The sequence below is a fragment of the Juglans microcarpa x Juglans regia genome, chromosome 5S (genome assembly GCF_004785595.1).
Source record: "Juglans microcarpa x Juglans regia isolate MS1-56 chromosome 5S, Jm3101_v1.0, whole genome shotgun sequence".
NCBI lineage: Eukaryota > Viridiplantae > Streptophyta > Magnoliopsida > Fagales > Juglandaceae > Juglans > Juglans microcarpa x Juglans regia.
The window spans coordinates 13,735,623-13,758,942 of NC_054603.1; the positions used below are offsets into that span (position 1 = coordinate 13,735,623).

Genomic DNA, 23,320 nt, shown 5'->3' on the forward strand with positions numbered 1-23,320 from the left:
CATTTTATACAAATATCTATATCTTATAATATTATTATAAAATATATTATGAAGATGAATTGTATATATGCTATTACTCATCAAATTTTCCTATTTTCAAATACTAAGTACACAAATAGAAGAGTGCCACTTGTCAAACTCAACGGACGCCCATACAGCTGTATACAGCTGTAATACATCGATAAATATTACAGAAATTTTCAGTAAAATGATAGGAGTATTACTTATTATTTATTTTTTTATTTTTATATATGTAATTATTTTTATAATTTTTTATTTTACTTCAATTTTTTATTTTACTTAAAGAAGTGATAAAGTAGCAACGGTGGTATCACTGTCAAATCCCTTCTTTTCATCAAGGCTTGCTAGGTGTCAATAAAGTTTAGTTTCCTTAGCTGGTAAGCATTATTCCCGATTCCTTTTATTTTCACCGACACTTCTTCAGTTTTGCTCTCCGTCTTCTTCTTCACGAGCGCACACTCACTCAAGTCGCATAAATTTTTAGTGAAACCGAGAGACAGTGGTGAGTGTCCATCAACTTTGTTTCAACTTTCAAGCTTTGGTAAGTGCAAAGACTCCATTCCTATTTTTAGTACGAGTGGATGCAGAACATGTTAGTAAGTACTGTAAGTATTTTTCTGGAAATAAATCGTTGGTTTGTGAGTTAGTATTGATGATGACTCAAAGAAGTTGTTGGATGTTAATTTTGTGATGAGTATGATTTGGGTTCACGCTTCTATTATGAACTTAGTTTCTAAATATGTGACTTTTATTGCAAGATAGTGATGATTTTGAGTTCTTTATTTAGATTCCCAAGAAAATCAACATATTACAAGTGGATGAAGTTATAAGTTCAGAATGATTTTATTCTCTTTGATGAAACTGTGAAGTTAGGAAAAGTGTGAGAGTTGAGCAGCGAGCTAGCGGTGGAGACTATATATGTTTTAATTAGGCTTTGTTAATTTGTTCCTTGCATGCATGCTGCAGTGCAAATAATGACTCGATTGAAAAAATACGCTTCCGGGTCATCTAGCCACCAGTCAAGCGGGATGATTATGGAGAAAATGCAACAAGGGATCCATTTAGGCAAGAGTACCGGTAAGGCGAAATCGAAGGTGCAACACTCAGTCAAGGCCAAGATGAAAGTAGAAGACAGTTATACAGTCCATATCAAGAGTAGTACTAAGGTGGAAATGGCAGGAACTATTTTCCAGCCATCAGTCAAAATCATAAAGGAGAAAATGGAAATGATCGAGTACTCGAATTCTTCCGGCCGCACAAACAGGAACGTCGGTAATATATATATATATATATTTGCTATCAAACTTATTGCGCATTAATTGATAGAATAAGTAAATTAAATCAGGGTTGTGGCTGGCATGCATGCAGGTCAACTAATGCTTCCATCGGTAGAGATCAGTACTGCGCATGATTCCGACCGCAAACGCAAACACGCGGAGGTCAGTAAGGGGCAAGGGAAAAATACAAGACCAGTAAAGAAGAGTAGTAACCAGCGCTCGGGATCTTGCACTTGCCACACAACTAAGAGGACCGCTACCAAGAGGACCGGTACTAAGACTAGTACTAGGAAAGAGCAAAAGAGTACTGAAACCCAATCAAGCACCCAATTAAGCTGTACGTACAGTGATGTATTTGTTGATGGTCTGTGGGATGATGATGCCTTTTATTAAGTACAATATGACTTGTAATTGTCGTTTTCTTTATTTCCACCGGTCTTGAATTTGTAATCCTGTATAGGGAATCCGATGGAGGTAAAAAAAAAAAAAAAAAGACTCGGCTACCTCGGATCATCCCATATATAATAATGCATTATTATTGGATTGGCTATTTTATTTTATTAGGCAAACTTTAGCTAACATTACATATTTTGCTTTTTGTCTATTCCACTCCTAATTAATTAATGACACATTTGATTATTCATCTTAGAGTATTAGTATTAGATTTATCATTTTTATTTTTAAAATTTGATAAAAATTAAATGATTTTTATAAATTAATTTTTTTTTTATCTATAACTGTACATTAGATTAGTTATTAGGTATTGGATTTATCAAAATAATAATATAATATTATTTTATTAATAATAATATTTTTAATTTATTTTTTTAATATTTTACAATTACATTAAAATTAATAATTTAATTTGATATTTAAATTATTATTTTTTAATTTAAATATATTGTGGTTCATAATTAAAAAATAATAATTTAAATAAATAAAATAATAATTATATAATATGAAGAGAAATATATAATAGTTAAAAGCTTGATCTTCGAATATGTGATGAATCTAATGTCAGAATTTTAAAGTTAAAATTATCAAATTTTAAAGATTAGATTTATTAGATAAGTCTAATGTTAGTGCTCTCGTATAGATGTTAGGAGCATAGTAGTTTAACTCAATCTTAATATTTAAACACATTAAGATTTACTTAGATCGGATATGTGTTTTAGACTATGTATGTTAGGGTAGTGAAAGTATTTTTAAGATTAGGTACGTTAGGATAGTGAAAGTATTTGAAAATATTTTTAAATAATAATATAAACAGTATTGAAAATATTGTTAGAGAATATTAAATAGTAATAAAAGGTAATGAATACTAAGTTATTTTAAAATATTTCAAATCGAGCTTTATATGTTTTTCTCAAAAAGTAATAATAGAGTTCACTCACATTTTCTCCATTTCTCAAAAATGTAGCCGAACTCTCTTTATTTCACTTTCCTCTCGAAAAGCAATGGACTCACTTGACATTTTCTCTATTTCTCTTTAATTTGTGGGATCCAATGACTCTATATCTCTTTCATGTAGACCAAAAAGGTATTTTGGCTACTAAGCGAGAGACAAATTTGTCTAGCTCAATTTTTGAGAATTGAGAGTCTGCTCGAGCGGGAGAAAAATATTTCCAGCACTGAATTGAGCTCAATTCGTTGGCTATTAAAAAAAAAAAAAAAAATTTCCACATTACATGTGTTTTTTTATGTTAATTAAATAATATACAATTATTGGTGAGTCTTATATATTTTTTAACTTTTTATAAATAGTATTAAATTCATTTTTTATAAATAGTATTAAACTCATCTTAAGATTTAAATACATTTAAATTCATCTTAAATGGATTGTATAGAAATTATTTTACTATCTCAACTTACTACTATTTATAAAGAACATAGTTTAATTCAGCTCAATATGATTCAAACACATCCTAAATTTTATATAATAATAAAATATTATTTATTTTGAAACCTTTTTATTGTTTCTTTAGAAATTATTTTGCCGTACATTTAAAATCTACGGGTTATAATTTATTTTGTAATTAAATAAAATATATTTGATTTCAATTTACTATAATTTATAACAAACATTCTTCTTATGGTTTTTTCAATTATTATAATTATTATAATTTATTTCAATTATTTTTTTTCTATTTGTATTTATTAAATCGGAGGGGACATTTAGATGCCTGGACTTCGAGCCCATCTCTAAGGTTAAGCTCATTCATAAGTTCAAGAAGGCCTCTTTGAAGGCTTAAAGCTAGGCATCCTACATACAAAAGGCTCATGAAACAAGGTGAGACATCCCCGAAGAATTGGGGATAGGGTCTGCAATTGGACATGAATATCTTAAGTAAGACAACTCCTAAGGAAAAGGGAGATATCTTTTCCGGTTAATAAGGGATCATGGGAGATAAGCACACAGGACCATTGATCAAAGTTAATGACCATCACGCCACATCTTTCTATAAATAGATCGGTATAGGTAAACAAATAGTTCTCTGGATTCTTTATATACATTTTACCTTACATTGTTATTGACTTAAGTATTGGAGTTTACATAGGGCAATAAGTGCCGCCATTTCTTTGACTGCAGGACATCTGTACGGTTGGTCGTGTGAAACATGTCCTTTACAGTGGTGCTGCCTGTGAGACACCTAGCACAGACTTCAATGTGATTTTTACATGCCAATCGCCACGCGATCACAAGCCAACCGAGATCCAGAACCAAGCATGACAGAAGCAGAAGGAAGGTTAGAAGAGGCGGAGGAAAGGCTGAAGCAAGTTATGACAGTTCTTGAACAATTGCAAAAGAAGAATGAGGAACTAAAATGACAGAAGGACAATCCCCCTACCCAAAATAGGCAACTTGAGGGAGATGGGCATAGTGCGGGGGGAATTAGTAGCTAAGAGGTGGAGAAGAAAAAGATGCATGACGAACTACGTGATTTGGTAGACAAGTACGAGGAAATGGTGAAGAGGAGCGGCGGCTCCTCTTCTGTGGAGCAACTCCTCACCCTCACGGACCTCCCTTACAGCAAAGAGGTCATGGCAGTCCCATTACCGGCTAAATTCAACGTGCCGCAGATTGATCTATATGATGGATCTAAAGATCACATTGATCATCTTGTGAACTTCAAGGCACACATTACTCTCCACGACTTTCCAGGGGGTAGCTTGCCACGTCTTCCCATTGACATTGAAGGGAATAGCGCGGGGATGGTTCGGATCCTTTGCCCAAGATCAATTAGCAGCTTTGAAGAGTTTGTTAAGCAGTTTCTTACACAATTTATAGCAAGCAAGAGACGCCGCAAACTAGCAGCCTACCTACTAACCATAAAACAAAAGGAATGAGAGATCCTGAAGACTTACCTAACACACTTCAATAAAGAGAGGCTTACCATTGACGATCATGACGAAAAGATTACATTGACAGCATTGCTGGAATGAGTTTGGCCCAGAAGCCCGTTCATGGCCGAGTTGGCCCGACAGACTCCATCTATATTAAGAGAGTTCATGAATAGAGCAGATGATTTTGTCAACGCAGAGGATACCTTGCAAGCCTTGCTTGAGCCACGAAAATAGGATGCAAAATGATATAAACCCATGGGAATTGAATCTCTTGAACTCACAATCAATTTGAAAACTCACCCAAGAAAGTCAAAATCAAGCCAGGTCCATCTTGGTGCCCATCACAAAATCGGAGAACAGAAACCAAAGCAGCCCTAAAGGCAAAGACAGAAAGACAAACGAATGAAGATCAAACAAATGAAGATCAAACCATGATAGCACGCGAAACCGATACACCAGTTGCCAAGACCAGGGGCGCTGATTGATACACAACACCCATAGTGTGCAGGAAAGTAGTAAAAGCTCGAGGAAGGAAGAGTCTCTACCCAAAAAAGACCAACGTTATTGTACTTATCACCAAAGCTACTCTCATTGGATCGAGGATTGCATAACCCTAAAGAGGTGGGTTGAAGGAATAACTGGAAGCGGGGAGTTGGAGAAAATTCTGGCCGATTACATCAAACCACATGGAGAGGAAAATCGTGAGAGGCAAGGCAGGAGCCCCAAGTGCCAAAGACAGGAGGAACAAAGAAGGAATATTCCCCATGACCCAGGAGAAACCAAGAATAGGCCCCCTAGGAGAAATCCCCACAATAACAGGTGGGTTCGCTGGGGGCGGCGCCACATCATCTGGCAGGAAAGCTCATGCCTACAGGGCAAGATATCACGAGGTATACATGATAGACAGGCCACACAAGTACCTAAAGCCAGCAACGATGCCGACCATCTCTTTTGAGAGGAAGATTGCGAAGGGGTTATATACCCCCATGACAACGCCTTGGTCGTGGCACTAATGGTAGCCAACTACACGACTAGGCATATCCTGGTTGACAACGGGAGCTCTGCCGACATCCTCTTCTGGGACGCGTTTACTAGAATGGAGATTAGCGCTGACAGGTTGCGACCATTGCCTTCACCATTGAAAGGATTCTCAAGAGAAGTTGTCCAACCAATCGGCGCCATCGCACTCCCAATAATAGTAGGGCAAGGCGCCCATAATAGGGCGCTCGACCCTCAATAACTTCAAGGTAGTCACTTCTACGTATCACCTTAAAGTGCAATTCCCAACAGAAGTAGGAGTCGGTGAAGTTCGAGGCAAACAAACATTGATTCGAGAATGCTACGCCTAGGAATTGAAGACGAGGACGTTGACAGCCTGCATAACACAGTCCAAGGGGGTGAGCACCAGTACAACTACCGCTGTCCCTACCACTCACAAGCAAAGAATCGGACATGGAAGCCAGGAACGAAAAGGATCTGATGTAAGCTGAAGCAAACGAGCCTTTATAAATAGTGCAGTTGCACCCAAACCGCCCAACCGCCACAACAAGAGTGGGTACAAACCTCTTGTCAGAATATCGAGAAGCCTTGAAGTAGTTATTGATTGAGCATAGAGATGTGTTCGCCTGGAGCCACGAGGATATACTGGGGATTGATAATTCAATCATAGTGCACAGCCTCTGCGTCGATCTAGAAGCTAAGAGAGTGTGGCAGAACATGAGGTCGTTAAGCACAGGGAAATGCTGAATTTCATACCTGAGGCACATTACCCAGAATGACTTTCCAACATGGTACTAGTTAAAAAAGCCAATAGTAAGTGGCGGATATGCGTGGACTTCATCGACCTTAACAAAGCTTGTCCCAAAGACAATTTTCTACTTCCCTAAATTGACATCATCGTAGACGCCACAACCGGATAACAATTTTTGAGCTTTATAGATGCCTACTCATGATACAATCAGATCAAGATGAACAAGATGGACGAGGAAAAGACAACGTTCATAACAAACAGATGACTCTACTACTATCGGGTAATGCCTTTCGGATTAAATAATGCCAGAACAATATACCAAAGGCTGGTTAACCGAATGTTCAAGCACTAGATTGGGAAAACTATGGAGGTTTACGTGGACGACCTACTGGTAAAAAGTAAAGAAGTAGTTCAACACTTAACAGATCTTATAGAGTCCTTTGCAGTATTGTGAAAATACAAGATGAAATTGAATCCAACCAAGTGTGCGTTCGGAGTAAACTCAGGCAAGTTCCTGAGGTTCATAGTCTCACAAAGAGGAATAGAGGCCAACACTAAAAAAACAGAAGCAATTTTGATGGCACCTCCCCAAACCATCAATGATACTCAGAACCTAGCAGGAAATATAGCGGTTTTGAATTGGTTCGTGTCACGATTAACAGATAGATGCCTCCCTTTTTTTTCGAGTTTTAAAGCAGGTACACCCTGGGAATGAGGAGTGTGACCAAGCCTTTGAAGAATTGAAGAAGCATTTGGCCAGCCCCCGTTAAAGTAGCCCAACCTAGGAGATATTTTGTACATATACTTGGCAGTATCCCCCCATGTTGTATTGGTTGTCTTAGTAAAAGAAGAAGAAGGGACCCAAGCGCCCGTGTATTACACAAGCCGCGCTTTACAAGGTGTCGAAGTTAGATACCCACGAATGGAGATGCTGGCATTCGCATTAATAATAGCTGCCAGAAGACTGCGACCGTACTTCCAGACTCACCCCATAAGAGTTCTGACGAAAAACCCTCTTGAGAAGGTACTACAAAAGCCGGACTCTTCTGGGCACTTGGTTGCATGGTCATTAGAACTCAGTGAATTTGAAATTAGCTATGCGCCCAGAAAGTAGTTAAGGGTTAAGCCCTCACCGATTTCGTGGCCAAGTTCAAGGGTTTCCCTACAGAGATCACGGCACCTCCTCCAAGTCAACCCTAGACTATCTTCGTCGATGGATCATTGTGCCGAGCAAGGGGCGGTATAGGGGTACACATTGTCATAGAAGCAAAATAGGAGCATTATTACATGGCGATGCTCACTTTCAAGACCACCAATAATGAAGCGGAATATGAAGCCTAAATAGTGGGATTATCCGCCGCCAAAGCATTGGGCACCAGAAAGGTGGAGGTGAAAGCAGATTCCTAGATAGTAGTGAACCATGTCACAGGGGCCTACGTCATTAACGGGAAAAGCTTAAGAAATACCTCGAGCAGGTACTGGTACTTTGCGACCAGTTTGAATATTTTTCTATAATGCAGATTCCAAAGGCGAACAACATAGTGGCGGATAGGCTAGCAAAGGCGACATCAGCTAAGGATGAGGTGGAATTGCCATGGGAAGTACAGAAAAGGCTGATCGAAGTACCAGTTGATGGGATCGAAGTAACGTAGATAGGATCCGGAACACCAGGATGGGCTGTTGAAATAGAAGACTATCTTGAAGTAGGAAAGCTCCCTGAAGTAAAGGAGGCGGCAAAAAAGATAAAAAGGAAGGCAACACGGTTTGTCAAGATCGATGGTGTCCTATACAAGAAGGGTTTCGTAACACCCTTACTAAGGTGCATCTCACCCGAGAAAGCACAATATGTGCTTACAGAGATACAAGAGGGTGTCTGTGGTAATCACTCAGGTGGGAAGGCGTTAGCAAGAAAAGCCCTAAGGAGAGGATATTACTTGCCCAACGCCCTAAGGGATGCCAAACAGTTTGCCAAAAGATGCACACATCCCTATGGCCCATCGCCAAATGGGGAGTTGACTTGGTCAAGCCATTCCGGCCTGGAAGGGCGGAGTAAAATACATGATAGTAGTAGTTGATTACTTTACAAAGTGGGCAGAAGCACTAGCCCTAGCTACCATAACGGCTAAAGTCGTAACAAGGTTTTTGTGAAAGAACATCGTGTGCATGTTTGGAATTCCGAGTGCCATAATCTCAGACAACGGGAAGTAGTTCGACTTTGAGTATTACAGGGCGTGGTGCCAGGAACTCGGGATAAAAGTGAAATACTCATCACCAAGCCACCCGTAGGCTACCCGCAGGCAAACAGACATGCAGAATCAACGAACAAATCCCTACTCGGAATCCTAAAGAAGAAATTAGGAGACCGAAAGGGGGAGTGGGCGAAAGAACTCCCAGGAGTCTTATTGGCATACAGGACCTTGGTGAAAACCCCGACAGGGGAAACGCCTTTCACTTTGGCATACGGAAGTGAAGTGGTTGCCCCAACCGAAATCGGTTTGCCAACTTACCAGACCAACCACTTTGATCAAGCGGAGAACAACCAGGTTCTTGTCGAACAATTAGACCTCCTTGATGAAGTGAGAGAAGAAGTAGAGATTGAGAACATCCTCAATAAAAGGAAAATTGAGCAATACTTCAACTAACGTGTCAAACCAAGGTCATTCAAAGTCGCCGACCTAGTCTTGAAAGAGACGGGGGTCACTATCCAAGATGAATGGAAGCTTGGTTCACGTTGGGAAAGGCCCTATGAAGTAACTGCCATCAACTGCCTAGGATTGTATTGCCTTATGGACAACGAGGGAAGAGAGCTGCAACACCCTTGGAACGCTGAGCATCGAAAAAGGTTCTAACCTTAAAAAAGCTTATCTCCTTAAGCATTACTACTTATTTATTTCAAAAACAACCTTTCCTTTTTGGAATGTATATTATTGAGACTCAAGAAAATAGAAGTGAGTAAGCACTCGATCAATCACTACGCAGTCCAACGGGTGTGGAGGTCATAAGACCACGTGACCCTCTCCAAGGTTAGCCACCAAGGGCCAAGTTACACACTCGCGGTGGCATCCAACGGGCGTAGAGGTCACAAGACCAAGCGACCCCAAGATTAGCCACCAAGGGCCGAGTTACACACTCGTGGTGCAATCCAACGGGCGCGGAGGTCACAAGACCATGCGACTCTCGGTGCAATCCAATGGGTGGGGAGGTCACAAGACCACACGACCCTCCCCAAAGTTGGCCACAAAGGGACGAGTTACACACTCGCAGTGCAATCCAACGGACGGAGAGGTCACAAGACCACGCGACCCTCTCCAAGGTTAGCCACCAAGGGCCAAGCTACACACTCGCGATGCCATCCAATGGGTGCAGAGGTCACAAGACCACGCGACCCTCTCCAAGGTTAGCCAAAAAAATGGCCGAGTTACACATTTGTGGTGCAATCCAACTGTCGTGAAAGTCACAAGACCACGCGACTCGCAGTGCAATCCAACGGGCGCAGAGGTCACAAGACCACAAAACCCTCTCCAAGGTTAGCCACCAAGGGCAGAGTTACACACTCACGGTGCAATCCAACAGGTGGGGAGGTCACAAGACCATGTGACCCTCTCCAAGGTTAGCCACCAAGGGCCGAGTTACACACTCGCGGTGCAATCCAACAGACAGGGAGGTAACGACCATCTCCAAAGTTAGCCACGAAGAGTCGAGTTACACACTCGTGGTGCAATTCAACGAGCGTAGAGGTCACAAGACCACGAGACCCTCTGCAAGGTTAGTCGTTAGGGCCGAGTTACACACTCAGGGTGCAATCCAACGGGCGCGAAGGTCATAAAACTGCCCGACCCTCTCCAAGTTTAGCTGCCAAGGGCCGAGTAACACACTTGTGGTGCAATCCAATGGGCGTGGAGATCACAAGACCACTAGACCACATGACCCGACCCTCTCCAAAGTTAGCCACCAAGGGCCGAGTTACACACTTCGGTGCAATCCAACAAGCGCGGAGGTCACAAGACCACGCGACCCTCTCCAAGGTTGGACACCAAAGGCTGAGTTACACATTTGCAGTGCAATCCAACGAGCGCGGAGAAAACAAGACCACGTGATCCTCCCCAAGGTTAGCCACCAAGGGCCGAGTTACACACTCGCGGTGCAATCCAACAGACGAGGAGGTCACAAGACCACGCGACACTCTCCAACGTTACCCAACAAGGGCCGAGTTACACACTTGTGATGCAATCCAATGGGCGTAGAGGTCACAAGACCACGGGACCCTCTCCAAGGTTAGTTGCTAGGGCCGAGTTACACACTCACGGTGCAATCCAACGGGCGCGAAGGACATAAAACCTCGCGACCCTCTCCAAGTTTAGCTACCAAGGGCCGAGTTACACACTCGTGGTGCAATCCAACGGGCGTGGAGATAACAAGAACACGTGACCTGACCCACTCCAAATTTAGCCACCATGGGCCGAGTTACACATTTGCGGTGCAATCCAATGGGTGCAGAGGTCACAAGACGACATGACCCTCTCCAAGGTTAGCCACCAAGGGCCGACTTACAGACTTGCAGTGCAATCCAACGAGTGCGGTGGTCACATGACCACGCGACCCTCAGCAAGGATGGGCACCAAAGGCTGAGTTACACATTTGCAGTGCAATCTAACGGGCACAGAGGTCACAAGACCACGCGACCCTCTCCAAGGTTAGCCACCAAGGGCAAAGTTACACACACGGTGCAATCCAACAGGCGGGGAGGTCACAAGACCACGTGACCCTCTCCAAGGTTAGCCACCAAGGGCCGAGTTACACACTCGCGGTGCAATCCAACAGACGGGGAGGTCATAAGAGCCCACGACCATCTCCAAAGTTAGCCACCAAGGGTCAAGTTACACACTCGCAGTGCAATCCAACAGGCGTAGAGGTCAAAAGACCACGAGACCCTCTCCAAGGTTAGTCACTAGGGCCGAGTTACACACTCAGGGTGCAATCCAACGGGCGTTCAGGTCATAAAACCGCGCGACCCTCTCCAAGTTTAGCTGCCAAGGCCCGAGTTACACATTTGTGGTGCAATCCAATAGGCGTGGAGATCACAAGACCACATGACCCGACCCTTTCTAAAGTTAGCCACCAAGGGCCGAGTTACACACTTGCGGTGCAATCCAACGAGCACGGAGGTCACAAGACCACGCGACCCTCTCCAAGGTTGGACACCAAAGGCTGAGTTACACATTTGCAGTGCAATCAAATGAGAGCGGAGATCACAAGACCACGCGATCCTCTACAAGGTTAGCCACCAAGGGACGAGTTACACACTCGCGGTGCAATCCAACAGACGAGGAGGTCACAAGACCACGCGACCCTCTCCAACGTTACCCACCAAGGGCCGAGTTACACACTCGCGATGCAATCCAACGGGCATAGAGGTCACAAGACCACGGGACCCTCTCCAAGGTTAGTCGCTAGGGCCGAGTTATACACTCACGATGCAATCCAATGGGCGCGAAGGTCAGAAAACCGCTCGACCCTCTCCAAGTTTAGCTACCAAGGGCCGAGTTACACACTAGTGATGCAATCCAACGGGCGTGGAGATCACATGACCACGTGACCTGACCCCTCTCCAAAGTTAGCCACCAAGGGCCAAGTTACACACTTGCGGTGCAATCTAATGGGCACGGAGGTCACAAGACCACGTGACACTCTCCAAGGTTTGCCACCAAGGGCCGAGTTACACACTTGCAGAGCAATCCAACGAGCGCGGAGGTCACGTGACCACGCGACCCTCACCAAGGTTGAACTCCGAAGGCTGAGTTACACATTTGCAGTGCAATCTAACGGGCGCAGAGGTCACAAGACCACACAACCCTCTCCAAGGATAGCCACCAAGGGCCGAGTTACACACTCGCATTGCAATCCAATGAGCACGGAGGTCAGAAGACCATGCACCCGAGCCTCTCCAAAGTTAGCCTCCAAGAGCCGAGTTACACACTTGTGGTGCAATCCAATGGGTGCTGAGGTCACAAGACCATGTGACCCTTTCCAAGGTTAGATGACAAGGGCTGAGTTACACACTTGTGGTGCAATCGAACGGGCACGGAGGTCACAAGACCATGCGACTCTCGGTGCAATCCAATGGGTGGGGAGGTCACAAGACCAAGCGACCCTCTCCAAAGTTAGCCACCAAGCGCCGAGTTACACACTCGCTGTGCAATCCAACGGGCGGGGAGGTCACAAGACCACGCGACCCTCTCCCAGGTTAGCCACCAAGGGCCAAGCTACACACTCGTGATGCCATCCAACAGGTGCAGAGGTCACAAGACCACGTGACCCTCTCCAAGGTTAGCCGAAAAGGGCCGACTTACACAATTGTGGTGCAATCCAACGTTGCGAAAGTCACAAGACCATGCGACTCGCAGTGCAATCCAACGGGCACAAAGGTCACAAGACCACAGAACCCTCTCCAAGGTTAGCCACCAAGGGCCGAGTTACACACTCACGGTGCAATTCAACAGGTGGGGAGGTCACAAGACCACGTGACCCTTTCCAAGGTTAGCCTCCAAGGGCCGAGTTATACACTCACGGTGCAATCTAACAGATGAGGAGGTCATAAGACCACGCGACCCCCTCCAAAGTTACCCACCAAGGGCCAAGTTACACACTCGCAATGCAATCCATCGGGTGTAGAGGTGACAAGACCACAGGACCCTCTCCAAGGTTAGTCGCTAGGGCCGACTTACACACTCACAGTGCAATGCAATGTGCGCGACCCTCTCCAACTTTAGCTACCAAGGGCCAAGTAACACACTTGTGGTGCAATCGAATGGGCGTGGAGATCACAAGACAACGTGACCCGACCCTCTCAAAAGTTAGACACCAATGGCTGAGGTACAGACTCGATGCGCAATCCAACGGGCAGGGAGGTTACAAGCCCACCCGACCCTCTCCAAGGTTAGCCACCAAGGGCCAAGCTACACACTCGCGATGCCATCCAACGGGCGCGGAGGTCACAAGACCAAGCGACCCTTTCCAAGGTTGGACACCAAAGGCTGAGTTACACATTTGCAGTTTACTCCAATGAGCGTGGAGATCACAAGACCACGCGATCCTCTCCAAGGTTAGCCACCAAGGGCCGAGTTACACACTCGCGGTGCAATCCAATAGACGAGGAGGTCACAAGACCACGCGACCCTCTCCAACGTTAAACACCAAGGGCCGAGTTACACACTCGCGCTACAATCCAACTGGTGTAGAGGTCACAAGACCACGGGACCCTCTCCAAGGTTGGACACCAAAGGCTGAGTTACACATTTGCAGTGCAATCTAAAAGGCGCGGAGGTCACAAGACCACGTGACCCTCTCCAAGGTTAGCCACCAAGGGCCCAGTTACACACTTGCATTGCAATCCAATGAGCACAGAGGTCAGAAGACCACGCACCCGACCCTCTCCAACGCAAGCCAACAAGGGCCGAGTTACACACTTGTGGTGCAATCCAACGGGCGCAAAGGTCACAAGACCACGGAACCCTCTCTAAGGTTAGCCACCAAGTGCCGAGTTACACACTCACGGTGCAATCCAACAGGCGGGGAGGTCACAAGACCATGTAACCCTCTCCAAAGTTAGCCATCAAGGGCCGAGTTACACACTCACGGTGCAATCCAACAGGCAAGGAGGTCACAAGACCATGCGACCCTCTCCAAGGTTAGCCACCAAGGGCCGAGTTACAGACTCGCGGTGCAATCCAACAGACGAGGAGGTCACAAGACCCCGCGAACCTTTCCAACGTTACCCACCAAGGGCCGAGTTACACACTCGCGATGCAATCCAACGGGCGTAGAGGTCACAAGACCACGGGACCCTCTCCAAGGTTAGTCGCTAGTGTCGAGTTACACACTCACGGTGCAATCCAACAGACGAGGAGGTCACAAGACCCCGCGACCCTCTCCAACGTTACCCACCAAGGGCCGAGTTACACACTCGCAATGCAATCCAACAGGCGTAGAGGTCACAAGACCACGGGACCCTCTCCAAATTTAGCCACCAAGGGCCGAGTTACACACTCGCAGTGCAATCCAACAGACGAGGAGGTCACAAGACCCCGCGACCCTCTCCAAAGTAACCCACCAAGGGCCGAGTTACACACTCGCGATGCAATCCAACGGGCGTAGAGGTCACAAGACCACGGGACCCTCTCCAAGGTTGGACACCAAACGCCGAGTTACACATTTGCAGTGCAATCTAAAGGGCGCGGAGGTCACAAGACCACGCGACCCTCTCCAAGGTTAGCCGCTAGTGCCGAGTTACACACTCACGGTACAATCCAACTGGCGCGAAGGACATGAAACCACGCGACCCTCTCCAAGTTTAGCTTCCAAGGGCCGAGTTACACACTCGTGGTGCAATCCAACGGGCGTGGAGATCACATGACCACGTGACCTGACCCTCTCCAAAGTTAGCCACCATGGGCCGAGGTACACACTTGCGGTGCAATCCAATGGGCGCGGAGGTCACAAGACCTCGTGACCCTATCCATGGTTAGCCACCAAGGGCCGAATTCCACACTTGCAGTGCAATCCAACAAGCACGGAGCTCACATGACCACGCGACCCTCTCCAAGGTTGGACCCCAAACGCCGAGTTACACATTTGCAGTGCAATCTAATGGGCGCGGAGGTCACAAGACCACGCGACCCACTCCAAGGTTAGCCACCAAGGGCCCAGTTACACACTTGCATTGCAATCCAATGAGCACAGAGGTCAGAAGACCACGCACCCGACCCTCTCCAAGGCTAGCCAACAAGGGCCGAGTTACACACTTGTGGTGCAATCCAACGGGCGTAGAGGTCACAAGACCACAGAACCCTCTTCAAGGTTAGCCACCAAGGGCCGAGTTACACACTCATGGTGCAATCCAACAGGCGGGGAGGTCACAAGACCACGTAACCCTCTCCAAAGTTAGCCACCAAGGGCCAAGTTACACACTCACGGTGCAATCCAACAGGCGGGGCGGTCACAAGACCACATAACTCTCTCCAAAGTAAGCCACCAAGCGCCGATTTACACACTCGCGGTGCAATCCAATGGGCGTAGAGGTCACAAGACCAAGTGACCCTCTCCAAGGTTAGCCACTAGGTCCGTGTTACACACTCACGGTGCAATCCAACAAGCGCGAAGGTCATAAGACTGTGCGACCCTCTCCAAGGCTAGCCACCAAGGGTCGAGTTACACACTCGCAGTGCAATCCAACAGACGAGGAGGTCACGAGACCCTACGACCCTTTCCAAATTTAGCCACCAAGGGTAGAGTTACACATTTGCATTGCAATCCAACGAGCGCGGAGGTCACATGACCACGCGGCCCTCTCCAAGGTTACCCAACAAGGGCAGAGTTACACACTTGTGGTGCAATCCAACAGGCTCGAAGGTCACAAGACCATGCGACTCGCGGTGCAATCCAAGGGGAGCAAGGGGCACAAGACCACGGAACCCTCTCCAAGGTTTGCCACCAAGGGCTGAGTTACACACCCACGGAGCAAAGCAATAGGCGGGGAGGTCACGAGACCACGCGACCCTCTCCAAAGTTAGCCACCAAGGGACGAGTTACACACTAGCGGTGCAATCCAACGGGCGCGAAGGTAATAAGACCGCGCGACCATCTCCAAGGTTAACCACCAAGGGCCGAGTCACACCCTCGCCGTGAAATCCAATAAACAAGGAGGTCACAAGGCCGTGCAACCCTTTCCAAAGTTTGCCACTAAGGGCCGAGTTACACACTCGCGGTGCAATGCAACGGGCATAGAGGTCACAAGACCACGTGACCCTCTCCAAGGTTAGCACACACTCACTATGCAATCCAACGGACGTGAAGGTCATAAGACCGCGCGACCCCCTCCAAGGTTAGCCAACAAAGGCCGAGTCACACACTTGTGGTACAATCCAACTGGCGCGAAGGTCACAAGACCATGCGACTCGCAGTGCAAACCAAAGGGTGCAGAGGTCACAAGACCACGGAACCCTCTCCAAGCATAGCCACCAAGGGCCGAGTTACACACTCACGGTGCAATCCAATAGGCGGGGAGGCCACAAGACCGCGCGACCCTCTCCAAGGTTAGCCACCAAAGGCCGAGTTACACCCTCGGGGTGCAATCCAACCGACAAGGAGGTCACAAGACCATGCAACCCTCTCCAAAGTTATCCACCAAGGGTCGAGTTACACACTTGTTTGCAATCCAACAGGCGTAAAGGTCATAAGAGCACGAGACCCTCTCCAAGGTTAGTCGCTAGGGAGAGTTACACACTCACGGTGCAATCCAACGGGCGTGAAGGTCATTAGACCGCGCGACCCAATCCAAGGTTAGCCACCAAGGGCCGAGTTACACACTTGTGGTGCAATCCAACTGGCGTGAAGGTCACAAGACCATGCGACTCGCAGTGCAAACCAAGGGGCGCAGAGGTGACAAGACCACGGAACCCTTTCCAAGCATAGCCACCAAGGGCCGAGTTACACACTCACGGTGCAATCCAACAGGCGGGGAGGTCACAAGACCGTGCGACCTTCCCCAAGGTTAGCCACCAAGGGCAGAGTTACACACTCGCGGTGCAATCCAACAGACGAGGAGGTCACAAAACCATGCAACCCTCTCCAAAGTTAGCCACCAAGGGCCGAGTTACACACTTGTGTTGCAATCCAATGGGCGTAGAGGTCACAAGACCACGTGACCCTCTCCAGGGTTAGCCGCTAGGGCTGAGTTACACACTCATGGTGCAATCCAACGGGTGCGAAAGTCATAAGACAGCGCAACCCAATCCAAGGTTAGCCACCAAGGGCCGAGTTACACACTCACGGTGCAATCCAATAGGTGGGGAGGTCACAAGACCACGTGACCCTCTCTGAAGGTTAGCCGCTAGGGCCGAGTTACACACTCATGGTGCAATCCAACTGGCGCAAGGATCATAAGACTGTGCGATCCTCTCCAAGGTTAGCCACCAAGGGCCGAGTTACACACTCGTGGTGCAATCCAACAGAGGATGAGGTCACAAGACCCCGCGATCCACTGGAAAGTTAGCCACCAAGGGCCGAATTACACACTTGCGGTGCAATCGAACGAGCACGGAGGTCACAAGACCACGCGACCCTCTCCAAGGTTGGACACCAAAGGCTGAGTTACACATTTGTAGTGCAATCCAACGAGCGCGAAGATCACAAGACCACGTGACCCTCTCCAAGGTTAGCCAACAAAGGCCGAGTTACACACTCGCGGTGCTATCCAATGGGTGCAGAGGTCACAAGACCAAGCGACCCTCTCCAAGATTAGCCACAAAGGGCCAGGTTACACACTCGTGGTGCAATCCAACGGGCGTGGAGGTCACAAGACCACGTGACCCTCTCTAAGTTTAGCTGCTAGGGCCGAGTTACACACTCATGGTGCAATCCAACGAGCGCAAAGGTCATAAGACCACGCGACCCTCTCCAAGTTTAGCTACCAAGGGCCGAGTTACACACTCGTGGTGCAATCCAACGGGCGTGGAGATCACAAGACCACGTGACCCGACCGTCTCCAAAGTTAGCCACTAAGGGTTGAGTTACACACTTGCAGTGCAATCCAACGAGCGCAGAGGTCACAAGTCCACACGACCCTCTCCAGGGTTGGACACCAAAGGCTAAGTTGCACATTTGCAGCGCAATCCAACGGGCACGAAGGTCAGAAAACCACGGCACCCTCTCCAAGGTTTGCCACCAAGGGCTGAGTTACACAGTCACGTGGCAATCCAATGAGCACGGAGGTCAGAAGACCACGCACCTGACCCTCTCCAAAGTTAGCCACCAAGTGCCGAGTTACACACTTGCGGTGCAATCGATTGGGCGTGGAGGTCACAAGACCATGTGACCGTCTCCAAGGTTAGCCACCGATGGCCTAGTTACATAGTCGCAGTGCAATCTAACAGGCCCGGAGGTCACAATACCACGCAACCCTCTTCGAAGTTAGCCACCAACCTGTGTTACACATTTGCGGTGCAATCCAATGGGTGCAGAGGTCAACAGACCACGCAACCCATTAAAAAGTTAACGCCCAAAGGGTGAAGTTGAATACTCACGACACAGCTAGAACAAGCACAAAGGATAAAACTTAGTGAGCACCTTCCTAGGGAAATCAACGAAGGCAAGGGGATCAGAACCATAACTCCTCAGTTCATAACATTACTAGTGAATAAAGGCAAGCCCGCAGGCGTAAGGGACTAAACATTTAATAAAGCCGTGAAAAAAGAAGAGCAAAAACATAAATAGGAACAAAGCAATATGAATCAATAACCCAAAATGTTCGAGGGAAGTGAAGAATGTACAAATGCCCAAAAGCAGGGGCCCAACAACGAAATCGTTAATACACATTAAGATGATGTTGTTAGTCTTGAGACAAAGGACGAGGGAAAGCGTATGGCATTACGTCCCGACCCATGGAATCAACATACTAACAGGCGGCGACATCATGCAGGAAGTCTTCCAAGTTTAAACTCTTCAGGTCATCTTGAGGGTTGACCAGTAGGTGCATTTTTAGGTGCACTGACCCTGTACCGTAACCATATGCAAAGGCCCTGTCCTGGACAGCTCAAGCTGTAGAGAGTTGTGGATGCAGTATAACAATCTCGTTGTTCGTAGGAATCAGCTTGGCATCTAATTTTCTTCACGCCTCCCTCGACTCGTTCACCTCCCAAGACATCCTCTCCAAACTTGCTAGATTCTTATCTTGGCGGGCGTCAACCACAACACGCTCCTTCTTATACTTGTCAAAAGCAGCCTTCACTTCGATCAAGTCACCTTGCAGATGTTGGTGTCCTTCTCATGGCGCTCCTTCCATAACGCCTCTTTCTTTTGAGCCAGCTCCTTTGCCACCCCCTCGTGCTCCTTTTCAGATGAAGCCAAAGCAGCAACTACCTCCTGAACTTCCTATCAATATTAACCCGAGAGCGCTTAGAGGAGTTCAACGCTCCATTAAGGCGCAGAACCTCTGCTCGAGTGGTGGCCTTTTCCAGCTTAGTCGCATGCAGGGCAAAGCTGTCTTTGGCATGGAGGCTTTCAACACAGAGAAGTTCAGACCAAGGCTGGATGATTCTTCACGTAGAGAATCAAGGTCAGCCTTTAAGGACTAAATGTAGCCATTAGCCTGCTCCAAACAGCTTTGCAGGTAGCCTCTATCAGCCTTAAGGTGACCATTCTCTTGCTTGGCAAAGTAAGAGAAGTTTCGCCTCTCACGAACCTCCTCCTCCAAACTGGTCCTTTCCTCTATAATCCAAGATGCCAGAACTTCAATGTTCTACACAAGCACGATAGAGTTGCAATACAAAAAAAAAAAAAGAAAAAGAAAAAGCACCTGCAAACAAATACAAACAAAAAGGAAAATGAGTCTTACTGGAGCCAACATTCTGCTCAGATAACTTCTAACTTAACGTTTTATGTTAGTTTTCTTAGTGATAAATGCCATATTAAAAATTAATCTTCACGTTCTAAAATTCTATAGATATTTGAATTATTCATGTCATGATATTCTGTCATCCCTCATGAAGCATATCAACATGTCATGAAGTATAAGCTATGCATTAAAAATATTTTTCCCAAGCTAGGATGATGGATTATCCTAGTGGAACTTCCCTCTCTACATTGGAGTACATAAATGAGGAGTGAAATATCCTTGGTTAACAAATAATTGTTAGCGACCTCAAAAGAGATAGTAGTGGTCCTAGAGCGAGGGTAAGTATGTTCCTTTTCGCTTGTAGAGGCTAGAGAGTACTATAAGTGAAGGACATTTATGTGAAGTTTGAGTACTCTTGAGACGAAGCCACAGGTGGTCTTACCCATCGTGTGGTGAAGATAACCCATAGCTGCACACGGTTTGGTGGGGTATTGTGAGATACCATAAATATGTTTAAAAGATGATGTTACGATGATGATGATGTTACTCTGTTTTGCTAAAGATTCAGGATGAGAGAAAAAACAATTTTTGAGTAATGCAAGTTCATGTCATTTACGCATGCATTTCATTATTATTATTAACCATGCTTTTATAAACTGTTTGTATGTTATTTGCTTAACTTACTGAGTTTGGATGTTCGCAATTAAGGACTACGCTACTCCAAGACATTTTATTCTGCTTCTGGGTTTGTAAATATTGTACTGACTATCTGTTTGTAAAATCTGCTCTTTGGTTATGATTATGAGTGATGTTTGTGACTTTAGTTTATTCTGGTACAAATTTTAAGGTGAACACAATTTTCCGTTGTGATTATTGTATATTGTTAGAAGAATACTAGGTGCATTACATATTATCTATCATATACAGGGTATGTAAACTTGTGCTGTATATTTTGATGCTTCAGTCTCCATTAAAACCTAAGCAGCGTTGGGGAAGTCACAGTACTTACCTTTAGAGACAAGTTATTTGTGCACTACTTGGTATTAATTAACCCTCTAAAGCAGCTGAACCAATTCCTTTATCAGTTGGATTGCCCTACTTAAGTTCTTCATCAACAAGGGAGCTGAAGTACCTTATCACAATCACAGACCTATGTAGATCTATCTAGGTATTTGTCTATCTATACTATTAAATCGCTAGCCTAATCAGTTGGATATGCTTGCTAAATAAAGGTCTCCCTCTACCCTATCATACATCTCTCTATACACAAGTATTAATTTTTCTATGATCTTATATTAGATATATAGATCTAATCTTTTATCTTTTTCATTGTTTCCTCTATTAGCTAGGTGAATGGGACTTTTCGATTTCAATAAGTTCTTAGCATATATTAATTACTTGTTCCTTGCATGTTGTAGTGCAAATAATGATTCAATTGAAAAAATACTCTTTCGGGTCATCTAGCCACCAGTAAATCGAGATCATTATGGAGAAAATGCAACCAGAGATCCATTTAGGCAAGACCGATAAGGCAAAACTGAAGGCACAACATTCAGTCAAGGCCAATCATAAGATGAAAGTAGAAGGTGTTAACATTGTGTTTCGTATGCCTTTGGGCTAGGTTCCAGCAATTTAGGTCTTCCAAACTGGGCTTGTAAAAATGTAGTAGAAAGTAGCTAGGAGATGGCAGCCTTAGGGTTGGGGAGTCTTTGATGCCATCCCGTGGAGCATTTTGTCGAGGACAATGGGTCCCCTGAGAGGGTTTCCATCTTGGAGTCCCCTTTACTTCATTCTCCCAAGGTTGAGGTTGCGTCGGCTAGTGATGAAGTGGTAGGGGCTGTTGCTCAGGCCGAGGAGGCAATGATAGGAGTTCCTCTAGTGGAGGTAGTCTCTACCCCTGCAGCTCTTAACACAGATGAGGAGGTTGTTGATGAGGTCCAGCGGGCTTTCGGTCGACCGTATCCATATCCGTAAGGCGGATATCAGGCTTAAGAGGCTCTTTGTTGGGGCAAGAACTTCGCTTGCAAACTCTTTGCACTTCTTGTTCATTTCCTTCTTTCATTCTTTGATCTTGACTCGGACTTCTTTAGAAGGGCTTGGAGCGTCTAGCGGCGTTCATTGTGGATAGCCGAGAGGAGGTGGTGAGCACTAATAGAGCACTTCGTTCGTTCCCACAGCTGGCTTTACGCTGTGCAGTGAAGGAGCAAAAGAAGAAATAAGAGGTTGAGGAGGCCTTCATTGACTAGTCGACTTCCCAGGATGAGGTTGGCCATTTTCTTCTTGACGCAATGCTTGCCTCTGAGGCAAGGGAAGGGCTTCCGAGCCTTTGGAGGACATGAGAAAGGCCCTGGACGGTGAAAGGAAATGGAGGAGGGACTTGGAGACTGATGAAGCTAATGCAAGGTGCACTTTGGAGGCCCATGATGCTACTATCCGAGGTTTGCGGGAGAAGTTGTCTTATGTCTATGGTGTCTGCGATGATGCATGGTACGTCTGTTACGACGACGACTTGGAACGGATGAAGACTCATATCCTTCAAAATCCCCAATGCGACCTGAGGGCTTTGAGTTTGTGGGAGTTTCTTCCAAATGTAGTGTCCATGGAGCGGGTTACTCTCCTTGAGAGGGATCTAATCCTAAGCGCCCTTAGGGGCATCTCTACCGGGAACAATTCCTCCCACTGATGGTTGATTTTCCTCGGCTGCACTCCCAGCGGCTCATTTGACGGGTCTTGCTCTTCTCTGCTGTTCAAGATTCTAGCTTCAAACCTCCTCTTCCAAAGCTCAACCTTGCCTTGTTCTTACAGAAATGCATTCTCTTTCTTCATATCCTGCATATGAGCTCGAAGTGATTCTTGTTCTGCTTCCTAACTTCGCCTTCACCCTTCATTTCGCCCACATGTCCTCATCTCCTCAAATAGTTCCTCGCGCCCCTCTTTAGCAAGTGGGTGGCTCTTGCCAGTGCCTTAGTGGTTGCTGTCACTATACAACTCAACTAATTATCTCATTACATCCCTATTCATTTTCTTAGAGATAACCTCAAGCATTATAGGCATGTTGTAGTGATAGAGATCTCTGTCTGCCACTTCTACTGAAATATGGTCTTATCAGAGTTTGGTTTGTTGCGCCTTCACAACTTTCAATTGTATTTAGTTGACTTATGCTATATGTCGCTATCCTTTGCCGCTTTACATTGTAACTTGTGTTTTTGTAACTCTACGGCTTCATATTTTAACTTGTTATTTGTAACTCTGTAACTTCAAGTTGTAACTTGTGATTATTAATGAGAGACATACTTATATTTTGTTGTGATAGGCTGCTTGTCTTTGCGTATATTTCTCTGTTGTTTCCTTCTTCATTTTTTCTTTGGTTTTTTTGGCCAGCCTAGGGAGTTTCGTCATAGGAAATTACGGGCTAGGCATTAGGTGGGGGGGATTTTTGCAACACAGAGCTTTGCGGTCCATCCCACTAGTGCCTAACCTATTCCTGGAGACCCTACTGGCCGACGACTCTCCTGCTATATCCTTGTTCAGCCTTCT

General features: G+C 45.9%; 1 protein-coding gene across 1 annotated transcript; it reads left to right on the forward strand.

Annotated features, from left to right (window-relative positions):
• The first annotated feature begins 419 nt into the window (after nt 1-419).
• Nucleotides 420-1,855, forward strand: LOC121267520. The gene is made up of 3 exons (XM_041171416.1): nt 420-562; nt 988-1,293; nt 1,390-1,855. Exons 2-3 carry the CDS (start codon nt 996-998, stop codon nt 1,689-1,691), a joined length of 600 nt encoding a protein of 199 aa, XP_041027350.1. The 5' UTR covers nt 420-562; nt 988-995; the 3' UTR covers nt 1,692-1,855.
• The last annotated feature ends 21,465 nt before the right edge of the window (nt 1,856-23,320 follow it).

What these genes read in the sequence shown, in the direction of transcription:
- LOC121267520 (XM_041171416.1), top strand. Translation starts at nt 996, where the DNA reads ATGACTCGATTGAAAAAATACGCTTCCGGGTCATCTAGCCACCAGTCA. An exon ending in CCGCACAAACAGGAACGTCG is followed by an intron (nt 1,294 to 1,389) that starts GTAATATATATA and finishes GCATGCATGCAG; the next exon opens with GTCAACTAATGCTTCCATCG.